A 24084-nucleotide genomic window follows, 5' to 3' on the forward strand; every position below is an offset into this window, starting at 1 on the left:
CATCCTAGTCAACCAACATCTGAACACTGTCTGTGTTCAACATCCTAGTCAACCAACATCTAAAACACTGTCTGTGTTCAACATCCTAGTCAACCAACATCTAAACGCTGTCTGTGTTCAACATCCTAGTCAACCAACATCTAAAACACTGTCTGTGTTCAACATCCTAGTCAACCAACATCTAAAACGCTGTCTGTGTTCAACATCCTAGTCAACCAACATCTAAACACTGTCTGTGTTCAACATCCTAGTCAACCAACATCTAAAACACTGTCTGTGTTCAACATCCTAGTCAACCAACATCTAAAACACTGTCTGTGTTCAACATCCTAGTCAACCAACATCTAAACGCTGTCTGTGTTCAACATCCTAGTCAACCAACATCTAAAACACTGTCTGTGTTCAACATCCTAGTCAACCAACATCTAAAACACTGTCTGTGTTCAACATCCTAGTCAACCAACATCTAAAACACTGTCTGTGTTCAACATCCTAGTCAACCAACATCTAAAACACTGTCTGTGTTCAACATCCTAGTCAACCAACATCTAAAACACTGTCTGTGTTCAACATCCTAGTCAACCAACATCTAAACACTGTCTGTGTTCAACATCCTAGTCAACCAACATCTAAACACTGTCTGTGTTCAACATCCTAGTCAACCAACATCTAAAACACTGTCTGTGTTCAACATCCCAGTCAACCAACATCTAAAACACTGTGTTCAACATCCTAGTCAACCAACATCTAAAACGCTGTCTGTGTTCAACATCCTAGTCAACCACCATTTCCTAGGTTTCCATCCCTAGTATGTCGGGGCAGCCCAGACAGTGACACCAACAAGACTGACTGTCGTCTTGTAAGTCAGTGTAGCCTACCAAATGGTATCGATGACAAGAGCCTTTCATTTGGCTCACTAAAATTTGTATAAACTAGGCTTTTAGGAAATGATCTGCAGATAAATTCTGAAAACATTTGAGGAAGATTGTGAATCGTCACTGCAGGAACAGGAAGGTAGTGGGACAGCGTCATTCTGGTCCAAATACGGTGACCAATACGGTGACCACTTTCAACTTAATAATTTTACATTTTTGTTATCAAAAAAGTGTTTTTGGTAAGAAATGCCTTCTGGAAACTTTCATTAATAACAAACTTGTTGCCATCTGTAAATACAAATAAATAAAAAAAATGTTAAATTAAGCCCGGTTGGTTTAGCCACGGAAAAAGTCAAAAACCTTTCAGGTAGCCATGATTGGGTATTATAATTGATGGGCTGGACATGCAGAGAGAGATGTTTGGATTGGTCTGCCACGTACCACACTTCTGTCTATAATATGTGCTGCTAAGTTAGATTGTAATTTTTGGAAAGATCATCATGAAGAACTGCAAAAAAAGTGTTACTCCTGCTCACAACTGAATTTAACAGGCGCTATTGACAAAGATCATTGTGAAAAAGTGTGTGATGGACGACTTTCTGGAGGACGATCGTACCACCGCTAACTCTCTACAACTCTGAAAACGAATCAGACGATGAGGGAATCTCTGATTTAGGTAAAAAACATTTTTATTTGAACCAAACATTGTAGGGTTTTCTGACGACAGTGATGGGGAAGAAACGGAAATCAACAGTGTTGTTGTCACGGAAAAAGATGACCGAGTCTCGAAATCAGCGGAATGCCCGGTGGAAGCAGAGTATGATTACAAAATACGTTAGGGAGTCGATAAGAGAACACAAACAGCTATTGTATAAAACCGATTTTATTTGATGTAATGTGCGTTTACCAGAGACGGTAATGTGAAGAGCAATATGACCTGTACCAATGTCAGATTAGGATATAGGACAAGATGAAGTATATTTTTACTACTACTACTTTCACCACTTTTAGTCTTAATCTTTGGTTGTTTACTAAATTACCTTACTCTGTTTAGCAGGTCCACACACACACACACACACACACACACACACACACGTGAATATTTTAAGGAGATGGGTGGGGCTAAGGCTTAAGAGAGGGTGTGAACGACGCTGAATGGGTGTAAACAAAGAAGAGCTCTCCAGTAGGTGTACCAAAACATTCACGGTACATTCTCTCAAAAGTGGGGTTACAAGTTTATCAACTTTCAAAGAAGAATTATTGTTCCTCAACTGTAGTGTATGATATATAATTTTCTATCTCTGAGTCTCTACTTTTATCCAATGTAAAAAATAAAAATAAATTCAAATTTTGCTACATAGGACCCGAATCAAGGTGGTTGGTGACATATGATAATTAGAGCCCTCACAGAATCCAGGAATTAAAACGGAATTCAACAATATACTTTTTTTTTTTTTTTACCTTATTAGGGAATCAACTAAAGGTATTGAAAATGTATTAATTTGCTCATGTTTATCATAAGACATGAAAAGAATACATCAGTGATTCGTATTTTCCGCAATTTTCTGAAGAGGCAACAAGAAAGTCCTTGTCTGTATATGTGCAGTGTAGCCGTTAGCGGGGATGCTAACGAAAAAAGTCTTCTGGTAGATGGAAGGCTTTCCCAAAAACCTTCTCAATTAAAATGTGAACTACTGTACAAGAAAGTAGCCTATCCTGACCTGGCAGAATGATAGCATGATTATTTTCATCAATCCAGTGGGTATTTGTTTTGCAAACTCTACAATCACCTGTGAACAGAAACTCTGATAAACAGCCGACTGCTAGGCGAGCACTTGAATGAAAGGGTAACTACATCCTGGTAACTACATCCAGGTAACTACATCCTGGTAACTACATCCAGGTAACTACATCCAGGTAACTACATCCAGGTAACTACATCCTGGTAACTACATCCAGGTAACTACATCCAGGTAACTACATCCTGGTAACTACATCCAGGTAACTACATCCAGGTAACTACATCCAGGTAACTACATCCAGGTAACTACATCCTGGTAACTACATCCGGGTAACTACATCCTGGTAACTACATCCAGGTAACTACATCCTGGTAACTACATCCTGGTAGCTACATCCAGGTAACTACATCCTGGTAACTACATCCTGGTAACTACATCCTGGTAACTACATCCGGGTAACTACATCCTGGTAACTACATCCAAAAATTCTCAAAAGTTTTCATTTATTTTTCATGATAATGTGGACTATTTACTTAATTTTTATGTTTTAATAAACTATATAATTTGAAGAAGAAAAAAAACATTGTGGCAATTCATATCTTGCTGTAATCTCATGAAAAAACAGGATACATGTTAAAAAAGGTTTCATGTTTTTTTTAAACTTAAAAACAAAAAAATAGTCCTGAACATATAGGCGATATGTTATTTAAATTGTAAAGTCATATCTTTCTACACACAATACCGTAACAAATGTGTCCATTCTGGGAGGTAAACTCGATAAACTATTCAATAATTTCGTTTCTAATGTATTTCTAATGGAATCAAGGTCTTGGAATGTACCAGAGACCACCAAAATAAGATCTGGTTGAAGAAGGCAGGTTCTCACAGATGGGGGCAATAGGGGCTTTCTTAGTGCCCCTTACCTTCTCGCGCTCTAATGCAGGAATGAAGGCCCGCAGATCAATTTTCAAAGACAGAGAGAGAGATGGAGAGAGATAGATACAAGATTATCAAAAGTATGTGGACATCTGCTCGTTGATCATCTTATTCTAAAATCATGGGCATTAATATGGAGTTGGTCCCCCCCTTTGCTGCTATAACAGCCTCCTCTCTTCTGGGAAGTCTTTCCACTAGATGTTGGAACATTGCTGCAGGGACTTGCTTCTATTCAGCCACAAGAGCATTAGTGAGGTCGGGCATTGATGTTGGGCGATTAGGCCTGGCTCGCAGTCGGCATTCCAATTCATCCCAAAGGTGTTCGATGGGGTTGAGGTCAGGGCTCTGTGCCCAGACAGTCAAGTTCTTCCACACCGATCTCAACAAACCATTTCTGTATGGACCTCATTTCGTGCACAGGGGCATTGTCATGCTGAAACAGGAAAGGGCTTTCCCCAAACTATTGCCACAAAGTTGGAAGCACAGAATCGTCTAGAATGTCATTGTATGCTGTAGCGTTTCAATTTCCTTTCACTGGAACTAAGGGGCCCGAACCATGAAAAACAGCCCCAGACCATTATTTATCCTCCACCAAACTTTACAGTTGGTACTATGCATTGGGGCAGGTAGCGTTTTCCTGGCATCCGCCAAACCTAGATTTGTCCGTCGGACTGTCCAGAGTTCAATGGCGGTGAACATGTGCAGAATTCACGGTAATTTTCAACGTCTCCTTGTCCCAGTCTGTAATCCCCACACGTTTTACGCTGACAACCATCATTTCTGTTCCTAAGAACTCTAAGGCTTCATGTCACAATGATTACCACCCTGTAGCACTCACATCTGTAATCATGAAGTGCTTTGAGAGGCTGGTTATGGCTCACATCAACTCCACCATCCCAGACACTAGACCCACTCCAATTTACATAGCGCCCCAACAGATCCATAGATGACGTAATCTCAACTGCTCTCCACACTGCCCTCATCCACCTAGATAAGAGGAATACCTATGTCAGAATACTGTTCATTGACTACAGCTCAGTGTTCAACCACATAGTACCCTCCAAGCTCATCACCAAGCTTAGGACTCTGGGTCTGAACACCTCCCTCTGCAACTGGATCCTGGACTTCCTGACGGGCCGACCCCAGGTGGTGAGGGTAGGCAACATCTCCTCCACCACGCTGACCCTTAACACACGGAGCTGCAATAGTTTCCTTTTATGTCCAGCTATATTTACCTGATGTCTTACGTCATGGCGCTGGCTGCTCTGTCCCGAGAGAGTACGCTTACTGCATCTATCAAGGGGCTGACTTGCTGCTGCCTGGTAGAAGCGACGACCCAGAGGGCCTTGGGAGACCCCATCCCAAAAGACTGTGACCACGCTGTTTGGAGGTGGAAGAGCTGACACACCCAGGAAACATTGGGTGATGAAGTATGCTTTCCCACCAATGTTGCCTACCCTTATTTTCAATCTACACGGAGCCATGGAATAGGGCTTCCTCATCTGCCAGCCCTTACACGACCAATGGTTTTCCGGTCGGCATGGCAGCTATCGTTATGCAGTGTTACACCCCCCCCCCCTAACCCGGACGACGCCCCCCCCTAACCCGGACGACGCTGGGCCAATTGTGCGCCGCACCATCGGTCACCCGGTTGCGGCCGGCTGTGACAGAGCCTGGACTAGAACCAGGATCTGTAGTGGCACAGCTAGCACTGTGATGCAGTACCTTAGACCACTGAGACAGAGCCTGGACTCGAACCAGGGTCTGTAGTGGCACAGCTAGCACTGTGATGCAGTACCTTAGACCACTGAGACAGAGCCTGGACTAGAACCAGGGTCTGTAGTGGCACAGCTAGCACTGTGATGCAGTACCTTAGACCACTGAGACAGAGCCTGGACTCGAACCAGGGTCTGTAGTGGCACAGCTAGCACTGTGATGCAGTACCTTAGACCACTGAGACAGAGCCTGGACTAGAACCAGGGTCTGTAGTGGCACAGCTAGCACTGCAATGCAGTACCTTAGACCACTGAGACAGAGCCTGGACTCGAACCAGGGTCTGTAGTGGCACAGCTAGCACTGCGATGCAGTACCTTAGACCACTGAGACAGAGCCTGGACTCGAACCAGGGTCTGTAGTGGCACAGCTAGCACTGTGATGCAGTACCTTAGACCACTGAGACAGAGCCTGGACTAGAACCAGGGTCTGTAGTGGCACAGCTAGCACTGTGATGCAGTACCTTAGAGCCTGGGCTCAAACCAGGGTCTGTAGTGGCACAGCTAGCACTGTGATGCAGTACCTTAGACCACTGCGCCACTCAGGAGGCCCCTGCATTTTCCCTTCCTTCTTACACTCGGCGTTCCATGGTCCTATACTTCTTGCAGGATTTCTTGGACGGAGGTTCATCGTTCTCAAAAGGTCCAACCACGATGTTTTTATCTCATTATAATTTCTGCGTAACAATTAAGCACCTTACTGTGATTTTTTTTTAAACATTTTAAATGGAAAACAAAGAAACAATTAGCTTCTTAGCAAAGAGCAATTTATCAAGCAATAATTTAGCTAGGACTGTCTGGGAGGGGTTTGAGTGGGGAGGGCAATACTGAAAACTAGCTGTTATTGGCAGAGAGAGTATTGGAGCTCTTTCTTATTGGTCTATTAACTAATGTCACCAGGCAGGCCAAAACTCCATCCCACCAAAACAGGTTGAAATTTGAGGCGTTTTTTTTTCCCAAACAGCTCTTACACTAAAAGGGTATTATCATAATTTTCAACATTCCACAGTATTATTCCAACCTCACAGTGTGTTTAAAACACAGTAAAATTGACTGCACTGTGCTTTTGGAGGTCCTTAGACACTTTCTGGGCCTGCCAAGCATCGACAGCGATACAGTTTATCCGTCTCTAAGGAGTGCGGTTCCGTCTCTAAGGAGTGCGGTTCCGTCTCTAAGGAGTGCGGTTCCGTCTCTAAGGAGTGCGGTTCCGTCTCTAAGGAGTGCGGTTCCGTCTCTAAGGAGTGCGGTTCCGTCTCTAAGGAGTGCGGTTCCGTCTCTAAGGAGTGCGGTTCCGTCTCTAAGGAGTGCGGTTCCGTCTCTAAGGAGTGCGGTTCCGTCTCTAAGGAGTGCGGTTCCGTCTCTAAGGAGTGCGGTTCCGTCTCTAAGGAGTGCGGTTCCGTCTCTAAGGAGTGCGGTTCCGTCTCTAAGGAGTGCGGTTCCGTCTCTAAGGAGTGCGGTTCCGTCTCTAAGGAGTGCGGTTCCGTCTCTAAGGAGTGCGGTTCCGTCTCTAAGGAGTGCGGTTCCGTCTCTAAGGAGTGCGGTTCCGTCTCAAAGCCTTCAGCTTGTCCTGAACAAGTCTATTGTTCTATCACAGCAGCTCCTAGACACTATAAAGCATTGAGATGCTTTACTACAACCCATGGTGTCCCTAAGCGTATGGGTGGACTGTGTCCTACCAGCCACTATTCACACCAGCAGTCTGCTCAGTTTCTTTTTTCTTCTTCCGGTTAATGTACCTAACCTTATCTTTGGCCCTGGTCAACTATAGGTTCTTCCCGAGAGTAGGTGACTCTAGCGAATCTCCCACGTGTGAGATATCTCACTCATAATATCAGAAAACCCGGGGTTACGTGAGTGAAAAGAGCCTTTTCATAAGAGATCATAGCAGAACAATGAGAATTCGCACTAAGACACAACATCAGTTGAAATGCCAGGGCAGCGAACGGTATTCATGTGTAACTAACTGAGATGAATGGTAGAGTTCATGAGAGAGTGCTGCTTTGGGAATGAATCCGGCAGGAAGTGGAACTATTCTCTAGCTTGGACTGTTGCATCACCTTTTCTCCCTTCCATTCATGTGATAACAAAAACATTCCATGCACAGCCAGAAGAGCACTGGCCACCCCTCATAGCCTGGTTCCTCTCTAGGTTTCTTCCTAGGTTTTGGCCTTTCTAGGGAGTTTTTCCTAGCCACCGTGCTTCTACACCTGCATTGCTTGCTGTTTGGTGTTTTAGGCTGGGTTTCTGTACAGCACTTTGAGATATCAGCTGATGTAAGAAGGGCTATATAAATACATTTGATATGAAGACTGAAGACCAAAGAATCAGATGTACCTTGAAAAAAGGGACTATTATTAATTTTAATAGTTAACTTGAAATTCCAATAGTTGTATTCTTATTATAGGATGTTACAGCAATATGTTGATCCAAGAATTCAGAAGAAAACATGGCTATGTAACACATGAGAGGTGTGCTGAAGATAGACGGCTGATTCCAAACGCACAATGAGAGCCTCTCCTCTGCATGTTGACAGATCTACTCTGCTGTGAATCACCATCCTGCTCAGTCCTGGTCCCGTCTCCAACAGAGACCTCTTGGTCCCGTCTCCAACAGAGACCTCTCAGTCTTGGTCCCGTCTCCAACAGAGACCTCTTGGTCCCGTCTCCAACAGAGACCTCTCAGTCTTGGTCCCGTCTCCAACAGAGACCTCTCAGTCTTGGTCCCGTCTCCAACAGAGACCTCTCAGTCTTGGTCCCGTCTCCAACAGAGACCTCTCAGTCTTGGTCCCGTCTCCAACAGAGACCTCTCAGTCTTGGTCCCGTCTCCAACAGAGACCTCTCAGTCTTGGTCCCGTCTCCAACAGAGACCTCTCAGTCTTGGTCCCGTCTCCAACAGACACCTCTCAGTCTTGGTCCCGTCTCCAACAGAGACCTCTCAGTCTTGGTCCCGTCTCCAACAGAGACCTCTCAGTCTTGGTCCCGTCTCCAACAGAGACCTCTCAGTCCTCGTCCCGTCTCTAGCAGAGACCTCTCAGTCCTCGTCCCGTCTCCCAAATGGCACAATATTCCCTATATAGTTCACTACTTTTGACCAGAGACAATAGGGATTGGAGATAGAGCTCTGGTCAAATGTAGTGAACTTTATAGCTCTGTGTCACTACTTGGCCTGACCATGCTGAGCTCTGTGTCACTACTTGGCCTGACCACACTCAGCTGATCACAGCTTTATCAGGCTGTGCAATCAGCTGTTTAGGGTAGGATATAGCCTTTCTCATGCCACTGTTTCTGACACATTCCATTCATGTTATTCTACCTTCCCCCATGAGCCTTTTCTCTCCTCCCCCCCTGTGTTCCCCACCCAGGTAGAGGTAACACACACACACACACAGAGAGAGAGAGAGACGGGACCTCTGAGGGAGGCAGGTGCTGCGTTAAATTGCTGCCCTGCAGCTACGGGGGGGAAAAAGCCTACCAGAAGAAAAGGAATTTCAAATGAAACATGAAACCTTACACAAAACAACCATTCCTCCAGGGCCCTCAACAAAACGGCATTCTAACGACTCACGGAAGAGAGAGAGACACCTCTGTAGGAGGGAGGTGATTTTGGGGGGAGGGAGGGAGGTATTTGCCTTGCATCAATAGAGGCTGGGTCTAACTAGGTAATAATCGGGTTGGTGCGGCAGGCTGGGCAGCAGGCTGGGCGGCAGGCATGGCGATTGGCACCCTGCCATGCTCAGCCCCACACGACGTTGCATGCCCATGTACCACGCCCCTCCCTTGGTGGAGGTGGAGTGGAAGGTGGGTGGAGGTGGAGCGGAAGGTGGGGGCGCGGTATTAATCACTAGATCGAGAGAGAGACAGAGAGAGACAGAGACAGAGACAGAGACAGAGACAGAGAGAGAGAGAGACAGAGAGAGAGACAGAGAGAGAGAGAGAGAGAGAGAGAGACAGAGAGAGAGAGAGACAGAGAGAGAGACAGAGAGAGAGACAGAGACAGAGAGAGAGAGAAACAGAGAGAGACAGAGAGAGAGAGAGACAGAGAGAGAGACAGAGACAGAGACAGAGAGAGAGAGAAACAGAGAGAGACAGAGAGAGAGAGAGAGAGAGACAAAGACAGAGAGAGAGACAGAGACAGAGAGAGACAGAGAGAGACAGAGAGAGACAGAGACAGAGAGAGACAGAGAGAGACAGAGAGAGACAGAGACAGAGACAGAGACAGAGACAGAGAGAGACAGAGAGAGACAGAGAGAGACAGAGAGAGACAGAGACAGAGACAGAGAAAGACAGAGACAGAGAAAGACAGAGACAGAGACAGAGAGAGACAGAGACAGAGAGAGACAGAGAGAGACAGAGAGAGACAGAGAGAGACAGAGAGAGACAGAGAGAGACAGAGAGAGACAGAGAGAGAGAGAGACAGAGACAGAGACAGAGAGAGACAGAGACAGAGAGAGACAGAGAGAGACAGAGAGAGACAGAGAGAGACAGAGAGAGACAGAGACAGAGACAGAGAGAGACAGAGACAGAGAGAGACAGAGACAGAGAGAGACAGAGACAGAGAGAGACAGAGACAGAGAGAGAGAGAGACAGAGAGACAGAGAGAGAGAGAGAGAGACAGAGAGAGACAGAGAGAGACAGAGACAGAGACAGAGAGAGACAGAGACAGAGACAGAGAGAGACAGAGACAGAGAGAGACAGAGACAGAGAGAGACAGAGACAGAGAGAGACAGAGAGAGACAGAGAGAGACAGAGAGAGACAGAGAGAGACAGAGAGAGAGCAGAACAGCCCACCCTGAGGCAAACAAGGTTAAGTTGGAGCAGCATTACTTAGTTACACACATTCTCTGCGGCTGGACAACAGCATTCCTCCATTGGGAGAGGAACAGGAGAGCATTCACCTCGTCTACAATAGTGTAGAGGGCATGGCGGCTAAACCGATGTCAAAAGTCATAGCTGACTGGCCTGTGTGTTTGGTTACCAGGTCAAAGATGTTCCACTAGTATAGGTCATGTACAGTACTTCTGTATTACATTTTACATTTAAGTCATTTAGCAGACGCTCTTATCCAGAGCGACTTACAAATTGGTGCATTCACTGTATGTGTAATGTTTACTGTGTTTCACTTGTGTATTGTCTATTGTCTACTTTTGTGTATTGTCTTAACACATGTTTCCCATGCCAATAAAGCCTCTTGAATTGAATTGAATTGTATGACGTTATGGCAAAACAGCAAATCTGTGTCGCTAGGGCTCTTTTCAAAAGATAATAATCACCAGTGACTGTATGGTGTACAGGACAACAGAGACTGTTTGTGACCCGTTTCAGGAAACGAGGCGCATGTCGTGGGTCACTACTTCACAAGAGAGCCGTTTGAACGTACACTTTAAAAACGTTTTTTTTAAATCAAGATGTGTTTTTTTTTTTGGGGGGGGGGCAGAAATGCATTCTGGAACATGTGCACTTTCATTTTGCCTTAATAAACAAACTTGTATGCCATCTGTAAATACGAATAACATTTCTAAATTACGAGCCTAGTTGGTTTAGCTACCTGAAAAAGTCAGCAACCTTCCCGCTAGCCATGATTGGCTGAGATAATGAGTGGGCTGGATATGCGGAGAGATGAGTTCGGATGGGTCTGCCATATAGCACGCTTCTGTCTATTTGAGTTGGTTAGTATGTAATCCTGTCGAACGCGGCTTCTTAAAAAAATATATATTGTGTAGTAAAACTGCACAAGTGTTGCTCTCCACTTTTTGGAGGGCCGAGTTTTGAAATTTGTGGAATTAGTGTCTGAGATGTAGAGAACACCTGTCTCCGGATTACATCTTCAAACTGAAGGGCAACCGTGCTATCCGCGACAGGAGACCTCGTCCACCTATGATGTATACGGGTAAGAAAGTGGTTTAATTTCAAGTTAAAGTGGACTGTTAGCGAGCTAACAGATGGCTGGTTCGCTAGCTAACGTGTATGATCTTATTAGTTCGTATCTCAAAGCCATGTGCTTGACTAGTTATAGCCTAACGTTAGCTAGCTAACATTGAGCCTGGTTGGTTAGCTTCCTGCAGATTCATGCATGTAGTAACGTCATGAGTTGGGATTATGGTTCATTGTTTAGCTAGCTAGCTACATGTCTTAACAAAAGACTCCACTATGCAAGTAACCATTTCGGGTGTGTTCGTAAATTCAGTTTGGTCATCTACTCTGATTTCAGAGCACTCGTCTGAGCGCAGAATAACTGATGAATTTACGAACGCTCAACACCCGTTGAATATGGCCGGTGTCAGTAAACGTCGGCAAAAAAAAAGCGAATTAAATTGTCACCAACGCTCTGGATAACATGAAAACAGCCTAACCTGCTCTGCTAGGGCGAGTAACATGGTCAGAGTGATGTGTTCTCTCATTTGTGTCTGAAAGTAGCTAGCCAGTTAGCTTGGGTGATTGACTGTTGTGACGTCAGAACCAACCGTGCTCGTCGACCAGAGTAGTGTGTGCGCTGAACGCGTCGAGAGCGAAACGCTCTGAGGTTTACCAACGGACAATCTGACAGCACGTGTAACGGTTGTGAAATGGCTAGCTAGTTAGCGGGTACTCGCTAGTAGCGTTTCAATCAGTTACGTCACTTGCTGGTTTAAAGTTATACTGTTACACACAGATGCAGTCACCAACGCTCTGGATAACATAACAGCCTAACCAGCTCTGCTAGGGAGAGTAATGTTCAGTGAGCTGTTCTCTCATTTGTGTCTGGAAGTAGCTAGCTAGCAAGTTAGCTTGGATGCTTGACTACTATTTTTTTTAAATATAATTATGAAAGAAACAAATACCAAAACAGAAAAACACACAGGGGAATTACATATCGAGATACATTTTCAATTTGTCAAAAACACTTACTGATTAAAATTGAAATAATCTTAAACAAATGTGAAGAAGAGTTTGTTTCTCCGCCCACTTCATTTTATGGATAAAGAATCTGCCATGAAATATAAACTAATTAACAATGAAAGTTTAAAATCAGGATCCATATCATTTGGGTCAATATAAAACATAATATCAGAGTCTTCGAAAATTAACATTAATAGTCGTTTCTTTTCAAATAAAACCAATCCAAAATCTTCTGACATGAGAACAAAATGAAATGGTCAAGAGTCTCTGGGTCGCCTCCCGGGTGGCGCAGTGGTCTAGGGCACTGCATCGCAGTGCTAGCTGCGCCACCAGAGTCTCTGGGTTCGCGCCCAGGCTCTGTCGCAGCCGGCCGCGACCGGGAGGTCCGTGGGGCGACGCACAATTGGCATAGCGTCGTCCGGGTTAGGGAGGGTTTGGCCGGTAGGGATATCCTTGTCTCATCGCGCTCCAGCGACTCCTGTGGCGGGCCGGGCGCAGTGCGCGCCAACCAAGGGGGGCCAGGTACACGGTGTTTCCTCCGACACATTGGTGCGGCTGGCTTCCGGGGTTGGAGGCGCGCTGTGTTAAGAAGCAGTACGGCTGGTTGGGTTGTGCTTCGGAGGACGTATGGCTTTCGACCTTCGTCTCTCCCGAGCCCGTACGGGAGTTGTAGCGATGAGACAAGGTAGTAATTACTAGCGATTGGATACCACGAAAATTGGGGAGAAAATGGGATTTAATAAAAATAAAAAAAAGAGTCTCTGGGTCACAACCACAAAATACACATTTGTTATCAATAGCTATTTTGAATCGGTGTATAATAAAAGGTGTTTACAGGGGGTACCTGACTGCTGCTGTTAGTACAGACCGCTCGGATCAACCCTTAAAGAGATGGGTGGGGCTAAGGCTTCAATAAGAGGGTGTGAACGATGCTGATTGGGTGAAGACAAAGAAGGGTTTTCCAGCAGTAGGAACCAAAACATTCAAAAAGGACATTTTCTCAAAAGTGAGTTTACAAGTTGATCAACTTTCAAAGGCAAAATGACTTTCCTCATTGTTCCTCAAATGCAGTGTATGATATAACATTTTGTAGCTCTGAGTCCAATGGCATCCAATGTAAAAAAAAATATTTAAAAAATAAAGCGATTTCTAATTTTTGTTACATAAAACCGATTTGAGCTGGTCGGTACAGTACGCCAGTGACTGCACGGTGTACGGTACAACAATGATTGTATGGTGTACAATAGAGGTAGGAGTGGGTTTCACTTCAGATGAAAACTGATGATTTCGGTGGAGATATTATTCCCTACCGTTCCTAGAAATGGAATCTACAAAATATCAGAGAGAGAAAAAAATAGCTTATTCATGCACTTGCATCACAAAAGGTTGACATCTTGAAGGCTGCATGAATTGCTGCTGTTCCCATCTTCAGACTGCATCGATGACTGTCTGTCATTGGCCTCCTAATGTACTGACATTCTGATCTACAATTTAAATAACCAAACGCTCCAGCAATCCCGAGCCTAATCAGAACACTGGGTTTGGTGCTAGACACGCCTCTAAAAGGTCTTGCTATTCTATTTACTAATTCCATCGCCAGGTGTGTTCTTGTGAGACTTACCCCCCCCCCCCCCCCAGTTCGGTCTATTGCCCTCTACACCGCCAGGTGTGTTCTTGTGAGACTTACCCCCCCAGTTCGGTCTATTGCCCTCTACACCGCCAGGTGTGTTCTTGTGAGACTTACCCCCCCCAGTTCGGTCTATTGCCCTCTACACCACCAGGTGTGTTCTTTTGAGACTTACCCCCCCAGTTCGGTCTATTGCTCTCTACACCTCCAGGTGTGTTCTTGTGAGACTTACCCCCCCCAGTTCGGTCTATTGCCCTCTACACCTCCAGGTGTGTTCTTGTGAGACTTACCCCCCCAGTTCGGTCTATTGCCCTCTACACCGCCAGGTGTGTTCTTGTGAGACTTATCCCCCCAGTTCGGTCTATTGCCCTCTACACCTCCAGGTGTGTTCTTGTGAGACTTACCCCCCAGCTCGGTCTATTACCCTCTACACCGCCAGGTGTGTTCTTGTGAGACTTACCCCCCCAGTTTGGTCTATTGCCCTCTACACCTCCAGGTGTATTCTTGTGAGACTTACCCCCCCCAGCTCGGTCAATTGCCCTCTACACCGCCAGGTGTATTCTTGTGAGACTTACCCCCCCAGTTCGGTCTATTGCCCTCTACACCGCCAGGTGTGTTTTTGTGAGACTTATCCCCCTAGTTCGGTCTATTGCCCTCTACACCGTGTGTTCTTGTGAGAATATAAATAAATAATTTGTATTTGACATTTGTGACATTTCCCAGTAGGCTATCTATAGTATTGTAATATTATAATGTACTGTACCTATTTAGCCATGTCCCAGTACAGTACTCACAGGTAGAGGCTGGTCAGATAGTAGAGTCCATGGGTGCTTTAGTGTTACATGTACTTACAGACAGTGGTTCCTGTCCCTCGTGCATGCTAATGCAGTCCATGCTGATCTGGATGGTGTTCCCTGCGGGTCCGTCTCCGTCTGCTGGGCTGTCTGAGAAGTTCAGCTCTATGGGCTGCGACGAGTGGAATGCTGACCTGAAAAACAGACCAATACTGATTTAACTAGGTTTAGAACTGTGTGGTGCGGTGTGTGTCGTGTCGTGTCGTGAACTCACTGGTCCAACATCTCCAGCAGCTGGTTGAACACATCCTGACTGAGGATGTCAGAGCTCTGTTCTGATTGGTTCTGTGACATTATGGAGGCCAGGAAGGAACTCTCTGTCCAGGACAAACGGGAGGAAGGGTCTCTGTACCTGCAGGAGGAGAGAGATAAAGGAACAACGTCACTAACTACTATAACTCTCTGTCCAGGACAAACGGGAGGAGGGGTCTCTATAAGCAAGTCCCTGCAGAAATGTTCCAAAATCTAGTGGAAAGACTTCCCAGAAGAGTGGAGGCTGTTATAGCAGCAAAAAAGGGGGGACCAATTCCATATTAATGACCATGATTTTAGAACGAGATGTTTGATGAGCAGGTGACTACATACTGTTGGTCATGTGGTGTACTTTCAGCCAACATGTCGTGCACCTAGAGCTGCTCTTAGTTTATTACACTTATGGCTGGGACTGCGGATTGACCCGGGGCTTCCGGCTGTCTAGATCCCTGCTGTTTGTTGACCCGGGGCTTCCAGCTGTCTAGATCCCTGCTGTTTGTTGTCCCGGGGCTTCCGGCTGTCTAGATCCCTGCTGCTTGTTGTCCCGGGGCTTCCGGCTGTCTAGATCCCTGCTGTTTGTTGTCCCGGGGCTTCCGGCTGTCTAGATCCCTGCTGTTTGTTGACCCGGGGCTTCCAGCTGTCTAGATCCCTGCTGTTTGTTGTCCCGGGGCTTCCGGCTGTCTAGATCCCTGCTGCTTGTTGTCCCGGGGCTTCCGGCTGTCTAGATCCCTGCTGTTTGTTGACCCGGGGCTTCCAGCTGTCTAGATCCCTGCTGTTTGTTGTCCCGGGGCTTCCGGATGTCTAGATCCCTGCTGCTTATTGACCCGGGGCTTCCGGCTGTCTAGATCCCTGCTGTTTGTTGTCCCGGGGCTTCTGGCTGTCTAGATCCCTGCTGCTTGTTGTCCCGGGGCTTCCAGCTGTCTAGATCCCTGCTGTTTGTTGACCCGGGGCTTCCAGCTGTCTAGATCCCTGCTGTTTGTTGCGGTTTCCATCTCCCCTGTGACCTGCCCTGTCTGGAACTATGAGGAGTAACAGCGTAGCCTACATTGCTACCATGACAAAGACCAAAGCCGGTGGGAGTACCGTTGAGGACTCTGGGTGTCTCTCTATCAAAGGTGAAGGATCTTTTAAAACAAACAAAAATAGTTCTACAAGCAGTTGTTACAACAAGAAAATAGTTTCAAGTTTTGTGTCCAAATACTGGTGGATTCTACTAATAAAAGAATGGACGACCTGACCAGAGAGGTCCAGGACCTGAAGAACAATACTGGTGGATTCTACTAATAAAAGAATGGACGACCTGACCAGAGAGGTCCAGGACCTGAAGAACAGTCTCCAGTTCTCCCAGGGTCAGCTCGGTGAGTTAAAACAGGAGAACGGCAAGATGACAGCAATCTGTAAGTCATTGAGAGAGGACATCAGTTCTGTACGTGAATCCATGATAACAATGACAGATAAATCAGATCATCTCGAGGGACAGTCAAGGCGGAACAACATGGTTGTGGACGGAATTGCAGAATCTCCACGAGACTTGGAGTCTGAGGACAAAGTGAGGGAAATGATCACGGAGAAACTGAAGATGGACCATAGGAATACTGAGGTGGAGTCCCCACAGGACTGGAAAACCCACCACCGGCCCAAGTGACAGGCCCAGGTCGATATTGGACAAGTTCATGAGGTTCAACGAAAGAGACAAGACCATGAGAGGAACGCACATCTGGCTCAACGAGGACTATCCTGAAGCTGTGCGCCAGAAGAGGAAAGCCCATGGGGACATTGCTTACATCCACTATGACAGGCTCATTGTCCCCCCTCCCTCCCAGAAGGGATGAGAGCCTATGGGTTCGAAGCTTCAACCCCGCAGCACACACACACACACACACACCCCCAATTGATCAATGGACTACTGAATGTTTATTTTCTTCTCTTGCTTTGTTTGCTCTTTCCCATATTATGTCTATCTCTGATCAGCTACTCGGTAAAGAGCTGAAAATATCCCATATTAATATATGTAACCTTAGAAATAAGGTTTATGAAATCAATCGCTAACGTCGGATAGCATTCCTCTACTAGACTCACTTAGATAATTCCTCCAACAGATGCATATCTGTATTACCAGTCATGTGAAATCCATAGATTAGGGCCTAATGAATTGATTTTAAAATGGACTAATTTCCACATATGAACTCTGAAATTGTTACATGTTGCGTTTATATTTTTTTGTTCAGCGTAATTTCCAACAATTCTACACATTTTTTGCCGAGAGAAAATGCTGCAGTTTTAAAAGCAAATGTACTGCAATTCTAAGCATTTTGCCACGATTAACGCTGTTCTTTTGCTCAAACATAAAAATCTATTCTTCTATGCTTATATTTTAGGTGACTGTTAGTTCTCAAAGATTATATTATTTAAAAAAAAAAGATATATATATATATATATATATATATATATATATATATATATATATATATATATATATATATATATATATATAGGTCCATTATCTTTTCTACATACTTTATATCTGGTTTTGGTTGTTAAAGTGTGAAAGTTTCCTGTAACTAATTTCCATAACTCCCTGTCCAGGACAGGTGGGAGGATGGGTCCCTATACCTGCAGGAAGAGAGAAATACAACATCACTAACTAGTAACAACAACTAACTACCGTAACTAACTAGCATAACCATAACTACCAAGGACAAATGGGAAGACGGGTCTCTCAACCTGCAGGAAGAGACAGGAACACCAGAATTACCAGGGACCTCACGATATTAACACCATACTGAGGTGCCGATACTCTCACAATTATCACGATTCTACTTGTGTTGTGATTTGATCATGTGATTTAACGTTCCAAACATATTGCTCACTATAAGTCTGCTGCAGAGAGAGCGTGAGACAACGAGTTTTGATCAGGGAAATAAAAGTGCTGAAAATATATGTTGGTTCACTATTTTTTTTTTTAAAGGAAGATGGTGAACAAGTTCTAGGATGCAAAAAAATAACTCTCAGGACAGGCGGGAGGTCAGGTCTCTAAACCTGCAGGAAGAGAGGAGGGGTACACAGTAACTAACTACCACACAGTAACTAACTACCACACAGTAACTAACTACCACACACTAACTAACTACCACACACTAACTAACTACCACACAATAACTAACTACCACACAATAACTAACTACCACACAATAACTAACTACCACACAATAACTAACTACCACACACTAACTAACTACCACACACTAACTAACTACCACACACTAACTAACTACCACACAATAACTAACTACCACACAGTAACTAACTACCACACAATAACTAACTACCACACAATAACTAACTACCACACAATAACTAACTACCACACAATAACTAACTACCACACACTAACTAACTACCACACACTAACTAACTACCACACACTAACTAACTACCACACAATAACTAACTACCACACACTAACTAACTACCACACAATAACTAACTACCACACACTAACTAACTACCACACACTAACTAACTACCACACAATAACTAACTACCACACACTAACTAACTACCACACACTAACTACCACACACTAACTAACTACCACACAGTAACTAACTACCACACAGTAACTAACTACCGCACAGTAACTAACTACCACAGAATAACTAACTACCACACAATAACTAACTACCACACAGTAACTAACTACCACACAGTAACTAACTACCACACAGTAACTAACTGTGCTTATTCAACGGATGGCCCGTGTAACCTCCTAGTCATTTCATACTGGGCGAGGTAGAAGCAGAGCCTATAGCCGTGGATGGTTAACAGCAGAAAGGTTGTAAAAAGCTGGATTTTAAAGTATGCATTTATAAAAGGGAGGTATAAATATCGTAGCATAAAGACATCCAGAAGAAGACGTGAAGAGCTCCGTTGAGGATCATGTTGTCCATCTACAAGGTGAATAATGTGTGCTGAACAGCTCGTTCAGAGAGACAGGGGAAGAAGAAGAAGAGATGGAGTCAGTCAGTGAGTAAGTGAGGTAGGTTGGACTACATTGACCTGCTCCCCTCTGTAACATTACAGCAGCCTGGAGCAGCCTGGAGCAGCCTGGAGCAGCCTGGAGCCGCCTGGAGCCGCCTGGAGCCGCCTGGAGCCGCCTGGAGCAGCCTGGAGCAGCCTGGAGCCGTCTGGAGCCGTCTGGAGCAACCTGGAGCAGCCTGGAGCCGCCTGGAGCAACCTGGAGCCGTCTGGAGCAGCCTGGAGCAGCCTGGAGCAACCTGGAGCAACCTGGAGCAGCCTGGAGCAGTCTGGAGCCGCCTGGAGCAGTCTGGAGCAGCCTGGAGCAGCCTGGAGCAGCCTGGATCCGTCTGGAGCATCCTGGAGCAGTCTGGAGCAGTCTGGAGCAGCCTGGAGCCGTCTGGAGCAGCCTGGAGCAGCCTGGAGCCGCCTGGAGCAGCCTGGAGCAGCCTGGAGCAGCCTGGAGCAGCCTGGAGCAGCCTGGAGCCGTCTGGAGCAGCCTGGAGCAGCCTGGAGCAACCTGGAGCCGTCTGGAGCAGCCTGGAGCAGTCTGGAGCAGTCTGGAGCAGCCTGGAGCAGCCTGGAGCCGTCTGGAGCCGTCTGGAGCAGTCTGGAGCAGTCTGGAGCCGTCTGGAGCCGCCTGGAGCAGTCTGGCGCAGCAGTGTCAAAGAGAGTTCCATTGTTCAAGTGGCAGCCAGGCACACGCCGCTGCTGCTGTCATCTGTGTGTGAGCCGAACACACAGCCAGTCGGAAATCCCCCGCACGGTGTATATGATACCACAGCACTGAGATTCCCAAACGCCTGGCATGTGTACAGCTGTACGGGGGTTTGACAGGGGGCTGTGTGTGTGTGTTTGTGGGCAGGGGGGGGATCTGAAGCTGCCACTATTTGAGGGCCCGGGTGGAGGGTGGAATTCCCCAACATTCCGTTGTGTGTAGGGGGGCAGAAGATATGAATACCTATTCAACAACACAGTCAGGCATTTTGTAATGAAGCACATCATCTGAGCAGGGCTATCGTACTGTACTCTAAACCGGACATACAACCACAGTGTGTGTGTGTGTGTGTGTGTGTGTGTGTGTGTGTGTGTGTGTGTGTGTGTGTGTGTGTGTGTGTGTGTGTGTGTGTGTGTGTAGAGTGTGTGTGTGTGTGTGTGTGTTTGTGTGTGTGTGTGGAGAGTGTGTGTGTGGAGAGTGTGTATGTGGAGAGTGTGTGTGTGTGTGTACCAAGTGGGGCATTTGGGGTTTGGAAACTAGACCCTGGGGGCGGGCAGTGGAGGGGGGGGGGGGGGGTTGAACTACAGCTATGAAGAATCTTAAACACATTGTGTCTCTGTATGCAGTACTGAGTGATTTGTGCTTTTTGAGGTCGGTTCAGTTTCATTAGTTAAAAATAAATAATGCATTTATTTTTTATTTATTTTTAAACAAAACATTAAATCCATTATTAAATAATGAAATTTTTTAAAAATGATTCGAGATTTTTTATGGGAATTCCATAGCCAAAAATAGTGAACATTCAATTGCCAAAACATTGATAATAATTACTAAAATATTTCAGTTGTGTATATTACTTCGTTTTTAATTCAATGAGATTATTAGTAAATCATAATCATAATATCATTATCATAATCATTATGCTGCATAATATGTATATTTATCTGCATATCTCAGCATACCTCTTGAGCGCTCTCTTCCTGACTGATGGTTATTTTTGAAAATAAACTAAATATGCTTCATTGAAAGGAGGGAGTCTTATTCAGGACATTTAGTTGCTTGCTTTTCTAAAGTCTACCAACCATGCCAGCTTAGTGGCTAGTAGTATTACAGAGAAAAAACATTGTTTTACAGGACAAATCTGAGGTGCCTGTGTTCCTGAAGGGCTTCCAAATCTCTGCAATGGATTATGGTTATTGTAGTTAATTACCACATTTCTGCACTGAACTAGGTTCAATATTTGCTGAATGATAACGCTGTGTGTGTAACGTCCATTTTATAGTTTACTCCGCTACTTGAATTCTCTCTCAATTCAATTCAAGGGGCTTTATTGGTATGGGAAACATATGTTAACATTGCCAAAGCAAGTGAGGAAGATAATAAACAAAAGTTAAATAAACAACAAAAATGTACAGTAAATATTACACTTGTAAAAGTTCCAAAGGAATAGAGACATTTCAAATGTCATATTATGTCTATATACAGTGTTGTCATGATGTGCAAATAGTTAAAGTACAAAAGGGAAAATAAATAAGCAGAAATATAGGTTGTATTTACAATAATGTTTGTTCTTCAGTGGTTGCCCTTTTCTTGTGACAACAGGTCACACATCTTGCTGCTGTGATGGAACACTGTGGTATTTCACCCAGTAGATATGGGAGTTTATCAAAATTGGATTTGCTTTCGAACTCTTTGTGTATCTGTGTAATCAGAGGGAAATATATGTCTCTAATATGGTCATACATTTGGCAGGAGGTTAGGAAGTGACGCTCAGTTTCCACCTCATGTTGTGGGCAGTGTGCACATAGCCTGTCTTCTCTTGAGAGACAGGTTTGCCTACGGCGGCCTCTCTCAATAGCAAGGCTATGCTCACTGAGTCTGTACATAGTCAAAGCTTTCCTTAAGTTTGAGTCAGTCACAGTGGTCAGGTATTCTGCCACTGTGTACTCTCTGTTTAGGAACAAATAGCATTCTAGTTTGTTCATTTTTTATTATTTCCAATGTGTCAAGTAATTATCTTTTTTGTTTTATCATGATTTGGTTGGGTTTAATTGTGTTGCTGTCCTGGGTCTCTGTGGGGCCAGCATCTAGGCCTGTCATTTATCCATGACAACCTCATCCAGCATCTAGGCCTGTCATTTATCCATGACAACCTCATCCAGCATCTAGGCCTGTCATGTATCTATGACAACATCATCTAGGCCTGTCATTTATCCATGGCAACCTCATCTAGGCCTGTCATTTATCCATGGCAACCTCATCTAGGCCTGTCATTTATCCATGACAACCTCATCCAGCATCTAGGCCTGTCATTTATCCATGACAACCTCATCCAGCATCTAGGCCTGTCATGTATCTATGACAACATCATCTAGACCTGTCATTTATCCATGACAACCTCATCTAGACCTGTCATTTATCCATGACAACCTCATCTAGGCCTGTCATTTATCCATGACAACCTCATCCAGCATCTAGACCTGTCATTTATCCATAACAACCTCATCCAACATCTGGGCCTGTCATGTATCTATGACAACATCATCTAGGCCTGTCATTTATCCATGACAACCTCATCCATCATCTAGGCCTGTCATTTATCCATGACAACATCATCTAGGCCTGTCATTTATCCATGACAACCTCATCCAACATCTAGGCCTGTCATTTATCCATGACAACCTCATCCAGCATCTAGACCTGTCATTTATCCATGACAACATCATCTAGGCCTGTCATTTATCCATGACAACCTCATCTAGGCCTGTCATTTATCCATGACAACCTCATCTAGGCCTGTCATTTATCCATGACAACATCATCTAGACCTGTCATTTATCCATGACAACATCATCTAGGCCTGTCATTTATCCATGACAACATCATCTAGGCCTGTCATTTATCCATGACAACCTCATCTAGACCTGTCATTTATCCATGACAACCTCATCTAGGCCTGTCATTTATCCATGACAACCTCATCTAGGCCTGTCATTTATCCATGACAACCTCATCTAGGCCTGTCATTTATCCATAACAACCTCATCTAGGCCTGTCATTTATCCATGACAACCTCATCCAACATCTAGGCCTGTCATTTATCCATGACAACCTCATCCAGCATCTAGGCCTGTCATTTATCCATGACAACATCATCTAGGCCTGTCATTTATCCATGACAACCTCATCTAGGCCTGTCATTTATCCATGACAACATCATCTAGACCTGTCATTTATCCATGACAACATCATCTAGGCCTGTCATTTATCCATGACAACATCATCTAGGCCTGTCATTTATCCATGACAACCTCATCTAGACCTGTCATTTATCCATGACAACCTCATCTAGGCCTGTCATTTATCCATGACAACCTCATCTAGGCCTGTCATTTATCCATGACAACCTCATCTAGGCCTGTCATTTATCCATAACAACCTCATCTAGGCCTGTCATTTATCCATGACAACCTCATCCAACATCTAGGCCCGTCATGTATCTATGACAACATCATCTAGGCCTGTCATTTATCCATGACAACCTCATCCATCATCTAGGCCTGTCATTTATCCATGACAACATCATCTAGGCCTGTCATGTATCCATGACAACCTCATCCAACATCTAGGCCTGTCATTTATCCATGACAACCTCATCCAGCATCTAGACCTGTCATTTATCCATGACAACCTCATCTAGGCCTGTCATTTATCCATGACAACCTCATCTAGGCCTGTCATTTATCCATAACAACCTCATCTAGGCCTGTCATTTATCCATGACAACCTCATCCAACATCTAGGCCTGTCATGTATCTATGACAACATCATCTAGGCCTGTCATTTATCCATGACAACCTCATCCATCATCTAGGCCTGTCATTTATCCATGACAACATCATCTAGGCCTGTCATGTATCCATGACAACCTCATCCAACATCTAGGCCTGTCATTTATCCATGACAACCTCATCCAGCATCTAGACCTGTCATTTATCCATGACAACCTCATCTAGGCCTGTCATTTATCCATGGCAACCTCATCTAGGCCTGTCATTTATCCATGACAACATCATCCAGCATCTAGGCCTGTCATGTATCTATGACAACATCATCTAGGCCTGTCATGTATCTATGACAACATCATCTAGGCCTGTCATTTATCCATGACAACCTCATCTAGGCCTGTCATTTATCCATGACAACCTCATCTAGGCCTGTCATTTATCCATGACAACCTCATCCAGCTTCTAGGCCTGCCATTTATCCATGACAACCTCATCTAGGCCTGTCATTTATCCATGACAACATCATCTAGGCCTGTCATTTATCCATGACAACATCATCTAGACCTGTCATTTATCCAATTAAAAATCAGCTGACATTTCTACTGTCTTTGTCCCATTAACATCCGGT

The 24084-nt window shown here is 44.9% G+C and overlaps 1 protein-coding gene across 5 annotated transcripts in view; it reads right to left on the reverse strand.

Annotated features, from left to right (window-relative positions):
• The window catches only part of tp63 (tumor protein p63), a 125833-nt gene that overhangs the window by 84292 nt on the left and 17457 nt on the right, over nt 1–24084 (reverse strand). For all 5 annotated transcript variants that reach the window (XM_055941132.1, XM_055941130.1, XM_055941131.1 and 2 more), the window contains exons 2-3: nt 14896–15033; nt 14680–14815 (exon numbers count right to left, since the gene is read on the reverse strand). In XM_055941132.1, the coding sequence (XP_055797107.1) occupies nt 14680–14815; nt 14896–15033 (274 nt within the window). The remainder of the gene's footprint in view (nt 1–14679; nt 14816–14895; nt 15034–24084) is intronic.

The sequence above is a fragment of the Salvelinus fontinalis genome, chromosome 12 (genome assembly GCF_029448725.1).
Source record: "Salvelinus fontinalis isolate EN_2023a chromosome 12, ASM2944872v1, whole genome shotgun sequence".
NCBI classification, from domain to species: domain Eukaryota; kingdom Metazoa; phylum Chordata; class Actinopteri; order Salmoniformes; family Salmonidae; genus Salvelinus; species Salvelinus fontinalis.